Source organism: Charadrius vociferus, unplaced genomic scaffold (genome assembly GCF_000708025.1).
Source record: "Charadrius vociferus isolate BGI_N301 unplaced genomic scaffold, ASM70802v2 scaffold3, whole genome shotgun sequence".
Classification (NCBI taxonomy): Eukaryota; Metazoa; Chordata; class Aves; order Charadriiformes; family Charadriidae; genus Charadrius; species Charadrius vociferus.
In genome coordinates, this window is record NW_009647748.1 from 1,149,505 (window position 1) to 1,155,795 (window position 6,291).

Sequence of the window (6,291 nt, forward strand, 5' to 3'; positions counted from 1 at the left end):
CCCCCGCCGCCGGCCCCCCGGCCAGTGCCGCCGGCTGTCCCCTGCCCTGAGCCCGCAGTGCCACCTGCAGCCCGCCCGCGCTCTGCGCAGCCCCCCTTCTGCCCCCGGGAGAGCTGCCGTCCGGGGGAATCCAGCCCCTTCGCTCCTCCTTGGGGCAATTTTTATTTTTTTTATTTTTTTTTTTTTTCCTTTTCTGATATCGAATTGGCATCTCCGGCAGGGGGAGCTGAGCAGAGTTTGTGGAGGGAATAGCTGAGCGAGGAAGCGGTGCTGGCGAGTCGTGAGAAGGCGGCTGAAATGATGGGCGGTGACGACAAGGGGATGCTGCTCTGTGCTACAAACACCCCTCCAGCTGGGCGCCCAGGCTCTTTAGCCGGGAGCAGCAAAACTCGCTGCAGGTTGTGTGTGTTGAGTTGGGGTCTGAGCTAGTCCCTGCGTGGGGGCACCTGATGCCAGTGCATAGGGCACTGCCCCGAGCCCCCCTCGGTCACCGACAGCGGGGACCAGGCTGCTGCGCGCATCTGTGGCGGTGGTGGGGTTGCTTGGACGGCTCAGTCTTTGAGCAGGAAGGTGGGTAGCAAGCGAGAGGTCTCACCTGGCTGTACCCATCTCACCTGGCTGCTGGTTTGGTGTCTCTCCTCCTCACTCTGCCCAAGTTTCTGGCTCACGTCTCTCACGCTGGGGTCCCCAGGGTGTCCTGGAGCTGCTCGCAGGCCAGCAGGTGCTCGGGAGCGGTGGCCCGTGCTCTCGGGAGCTGGTGCTGACCCTGGCACACGGGTCGGTTCTTGTTCCCCCTGTGCAGGAGCTGACTCTGCGTCGGTCGACCCCTTGGTGCTGGAGCAGTATGTCGTGGTGGCAGACTACCAGAAGCAGGAGAGCTCCGAGATCAGCTTGTGCGTGGGCCAGTTGGTGGATATCATTGAGAAGAACGAATCAGGTACAGAGAGTTTGGCTTGGCAGAGGGCTTTGGGTCTACTGTGTCGCAGAGCAGGGGCAGGAATAGCAATCCTGTATCGTCAGTGTTTTCCTAATAGGACCGTAAGCAAAACAGCCTCCAGGCACCTCACAGGGATGTCCTTGGACGGTCGGTTGAGGTGGGATGTGGAGGAAGCAGCTTCAGTCTGCAGGCCGTCTGTTTGAGCGTGGACAAAACTTCGTGACTGTCTCTAGAGGAAGGGTCTGATTACCCGTGTGCCGAGCGCCAGGCGCCGTCCATCTCTTACAGTCTCTACGCTTCTACCTGCTGAAAAACTTGGCCAATGGGTCCTGAGGACAAAAGCATCATTCCTGGAGCTGGCAGGCTTGTTTTAGTGACAGCAGTGGACACTCTCATGGTGCTCGTGAAAGCCCCCATTGTGCATTCGCAATTCCAGCCTCCGAACACGATGAAGCAGCTGGCGGTGGAGCAGGGGCAGGCAGCCGAGCCATTCGCTTGCTTCAAAACTTAAGCTGGCTCTTAACCTCTGCAAAGGGATTGAGTCATGTTGGGGGCCCAACTTCTGGAGTTTGTTGAAAAGGGGAACTTATTCCCTGAAGTTCACAGAAGTTGCTTACGGGGGTTTAAAAATAGTGAACATCATAGATTTTAAAATTCTGGAAGCCCGATCCCTGGAGGATTAGTTGCACCAGCAGCTGTGTTTGAGAATGGGGAAAATAAAAGCAACCCTGAAGCAAGTGAAACCTATTAGCACAGCCAATTCAAAAGATATGGCAAATAATTTATTTATCAAATGTCAGCCCTCATTTTCCCTTCCATGCAGGTAGCTGCTGATTCTCTCCCCGGCAATCTAGTTGTCTTTCTAAATGACTCACTGGTGAGGTTCTGAGGATAATGCTCAGTCTTTTTTTTTTTTTTTCCCCTAAAGATGCAAACAGCTTGTGCTTTTAATAACTGAGAAGCACACGTTTATTTTGATTGGACACCCAGGGTGGCCCAGAATTGCTCGTGGCCGCGATGGAGCTGGCTAGGTTTCCGCTGGGAGAGCTCATGTTTTAATCCTGCATTTGCTCTTAGCTTTTAAAATTTACTGTTTCCACAAATGTAAAGAAGGCGAGAGCGCAGCAGGAGTCAGCTATCGATTCGCAGACAGTGCATTCATCTCTGCTAATTGGCCTGGGCTTGCTGACCCAGACTGAGAGAAAATTAACCATGAAGGGAAAATAATGAAAAGCAAACGCGGTGGCTGGAGCCATTTAGTTCTCAGAGTCTCTCCCATCTTTTGTGGGGAGGGAATAGCATTAGATAGCATCCAGCTGCGATTCCCCCGTCCTGCTGTCTGTGCTCCCTTTCCGATAGTGCTTGGCTCTCTTGCCTTGGTGTCACCCCCGCCTCCCCTGTAGGCAGCGAGGAGGAGGCAAAGCCCCCAGACTCATGGTTTGGAGGGAGGGAGGGAGTTTTTGGCTGGTGGGAGCCCTTGGCTGAGCCGCCTGCTGTTTTCTTCTCAGGCTGGTGGTTTGTGAGCACGTCAGAGGAGCAAGGCTGGGTGCCGGCGACCTGCCTGGAGGCCCAGGATGGTGTCCAGGATGAGTTCTCAATGCAGCCTGATGAAGGTAAGAAGCTGCTGGAGACTTCTGCCCTGGCTTTTTCGTGCTGAACTGCACTGAGCTGCTCTGAGGGCTGCGTGGCCCTCCCTGACTTAGGCAGGGCACGAGCCCGGGGAAGGACAAACCCATACGTGCTGTTCAGTCGTGTCTGCCCATAATGGTCACAGAATCACAGAATGGTCAGGCAGGGTTGGAAGGGACCTCTGGAGATCATCTACGCTGACCCCCCTGCCCAGTGCTCTGCTCCAGTGCTGTAGCAGGAGCGGGGCAGCCGGATACTGGCGGTGTAACTGCTGGCCTTTCTGCTCCCTGGCAGAGGGGTTGAAGGTGCCACCCCCAGGGAACACCCAGTTCCGCCATCCCAATGCCTCCTTTAAGCCCCAGGGAGCTGTTTTACCTGCGCTGGAGGGGGAGCAAAGCTCAGGTCCTAGGAAGATTCCCTTGTTTTCTAAACCCATGCAGAGCAAAGCGCATGCGTGAGCTCACATGATGAGAACAGCAAGGTTGCAACCTTTGCTTAGAGCAAATCTGAAATGCCCCTGGAGAGTCCTTCCCATTGACTACTCTGTGCTCAAAGCGGTGCTGTAGCTGGCTTAGCCCCTTGTCTGGGGAGATGGAGGTGGGAGGGGAGGCTCAGAGCGGGGATGGCCCCCAGAGGGCTCCAGGCGAGTACTGTCTCTGTGCCACTCTCTGGTGTCAGCCCTGTCTCCTCTTGGACCTGAAGTACCACCTCCTTACATCCTCTCTTGTCCTTCTCCTGCTTCCCCAACATGCTCTTCCCAGTCCCACGGAGATACTGGTCTCTGCCCAGGCACGTTGGCCGCCGTCGGACTCTTGGGGACTTGTACACCAGTGGATGGGGTCAAGGTGGACTTCACAGAGACTTGTTTGGCTGCCCATGTTTTGTGCTTGGAGCCTTGTCTGCATGTTTGTTCTCTTTGCATGTGATGGACCCTGCTTGTGTCAGTCCTCAATGTGTGCCATCCATGCTCCTCAGCCTTCCATGCGGCCCACTCATGTCCACCTCTCTTTCCTCTATCAGCTGTTCCTTCTAACTTTTTGAGGCTTGTTTTGTGTACAGAGGCTGGAGTTTCTGCTTGCCCCCAACACGTGTATGCAGACTTCTTGCAACTGCTGCCTAATTCCTGTAAGAGTAACTCCTCTGAGCTGTGGCCCTGGGGTTGGTGGCTCAGATGGGGTCAGGAGGAGAAGAGCCAGCTTGGTTTTGCCGGATGTGACAGGACGTTTTCTGCTTTGACTGATTTGCATGAAGGGGGTGGGAAATCGGGCCCCTCGAGGGCTGTGCTCCTCCAAGAAGACAAAGCCAGGAAACATGTACGGTGGGATATATGAATGTCCAGAGGTGTGGGTTGTGGAGGCAGACTTTCCCAAAATGGCCTTCACTCTGTTGTGGCACTGCTTAAGCACAGGCAATTTCTTTCCTGGGTTTCCCCCAGAGAGGACAGGACAAGGTGAGGGAGAGGGGTGGATGGATGGACCTGTTTGTCTGACGTTGTCTGCATGGCTGTTAGGATGTTTCCCCTTCTTCTTGAAGGGAAGAGCATCCATATCCCTGCTTACCTTTGTTTGGTCTGGTGGACAGGACATCAGACTCTTCCCCAGGCTCACCACGTAGCTTTGACCAATGTCCTGGGGGACCCAACTGACAGGGAAGTTCATGTAGACCTGCTGCTGTAAAGCGGTTTGAGAGCTGTGCATGAGAGCACGTTTGTGGGATAGGGGTTACTCCCTGATGTCTATGGGATTTCTTTCCCTCTGTAGAGGACAGTTCTTCTTAAAATGCTCTGAGAAAGAAATGTAAACTGAAATGGATGTAATGAAGGGCTTCTGTGAAGAGCATGTGGAAGGAGACCTGTCGTATAAATGGTAGCCTTTAGTCCGAAGGGAGAGGAGGAACTGTTTTAGACAAGTTCTCCTTGGGCCAGAGTAGCTCACCAAAGCTTACATTTCAAAATGCAGCCGGGTTTGTTTTGAAATACATTTCACTGGCATTTCTTTTATGAATGGTTGTGTATATCTGTGTGTTTGCACCTGTATTACAACAGGGATTATCATTATATAAAGCACTTGACCATTATTCAACTGAGTCCAGGTTTCCCTAAAATAATATGTCCGTGAAACTGCACTTTCTTTCCAACAGAGGAGAAGTACACCGTTATTTACCCATATACCGCAAGAGACCAGGATGAAATGAACCTGGACAAAGGGGCTGTGGTGGAGGTGATCCAGAAGAACCTGGAGGGCTGGTGGAAAATCAGGTAATGACCTTCCTCTTCCTCTTCCCCTTCCCTGGCACTGCAGCTGGGGCTTTGCAAAGCAGAGACCTGATGAGCGTGGGATGTACAGTCCAAAGGCAGGTCTAGAGTGTCGGGAAGGGTAGAGTAACAAAACTCATTTCTCTCCCTCCCTACAAACTAAGGCTAGCTGATGTTCAGGGCTTCCGTCAAGCATAGCTGTGGTTAAACATCTGTAAAATCCCCCGATTTCCTGTGCAGGGGGCGGGGGCTGCGTCACGGCATCACATGCCCCAGCAGCGCGAAGGGAACCGGCGTGAGAGCATCAGTGTTACGTCATGTGCTGCTGATAGGAAAACCAGTGAGTGTCCTGGAGGCAGGCTGGATCCTCTGGCTACATTAGGAGGCTCCTGGGCAGAAGGGCTGTTGTCCGGGCCAGGTCTGCTCTATACAGGGTGTGCTGAGGCCAAAGACTCCAGATCGTCCCAAGCTGATACTTGTTTTCTCCTGGAAGCTCATTTTCTCTTGTCTGTGGTCTAGCAAATGGCCGGACGTGAGCAGGGTGGGAGCACATGCTGCGATTTTCTTAACCTTACGTTGAACCTGTGGTCTTGGCAGCAGCAAAGCCCCAGAAAACGTCCATTGACTTTTTAAGCAGAGGAGAGCTGCCACGAGAGCTCTAAAGGCAATTACAAGCTCAGTAGCTGGTGCCATCTGAGCGTAGTGGCTGCAGCCCAGCCAGCGGGGAGAGTCTCTGCCGCTGGCGTGGGACCCTCCAGCATGGCAGGGAGACTCCGCGGATGTGGTTTCTCAATCACATCGCGGGGCTGGTTCTTCTCCTTAACAGTGCAGTTTTAGAGCAGGGAAGGGATCCAGGCTGCCGGCGCTCAGGCAAAGGGCTTGTGCGTTCTCCAAAGACCAGGTACATCAATCCTAGCAGCAGCGCTCCGGTTTTCCCCTCTGCTTCCCCTGCCAGTGCGCTTCATTCCTGAACCGGTGCCATTGCCGAGGTGAAAAGGAAGTCAGTCTTCGCGCCGTTCCCAGCCCTCGGCCCACTGGCTGCGGCCAGCTTGCACGAGAGCGTTAGTCATGGCTGGAGTTCTCCAGGTGCCCATGTGCCACGGAGCATGACACCGGGCAGGCTCGTTTTGCCCAGATCATGCAGTACCTTCAGTCAACACGTGTCCTGAGCTGTGGCTCCAGGGACGTCTGGTGACTCAACGCCACTCGAGCGCGGTGGGTCACTCCTCCGGGAAGGGCTCAGCAGCCCTGGTGCAGCACGGGGGCTCTGCGTAGTGACGCTGTTGTTGTTGCCACCGCAGGTACCAGGGCCAAGAAGGCTGGGCGCCCGCCTCCTACCTCAAAAAGGGGAATGGAGAGATGTTCTCGCAGAAGCTGGGGTCAGGCTCCTCTGCTCATTCGTGTGCCTTGGATCTGGATGGCATCTCCCGGCAGCAGGTTGTGGCTAACCGAGGGAAGGATGGGGCCGCCG

The 6,291-nt window shown here is 54.6% G+C and overlaps 1 protein-coding gene across 1 annotated transcript in view; it reads left to right on the forward strand.

The window, feature by feature from the left end:
• Positions 1-6,291, forward strand: part of SH3PXD2B (SH3 and PX domains 2B) — a 63,795-nt gene that overhangs the window by 53,753 nt on the left and 3,751 nt on the right. Inside the window, 4 exon segments of the mRNA XM_009882090.1 lie at positions 803-937; positions 2,446-2,550; positions 4,706-4,823; positions 6,122-6,284. Of these exon segments, the coding sequence (XP_009880392.1) occupies positions 803-937; positions 2,446-2,550; positions 4,706-4,823; positions 6,122-6,284 (521 nt within the window).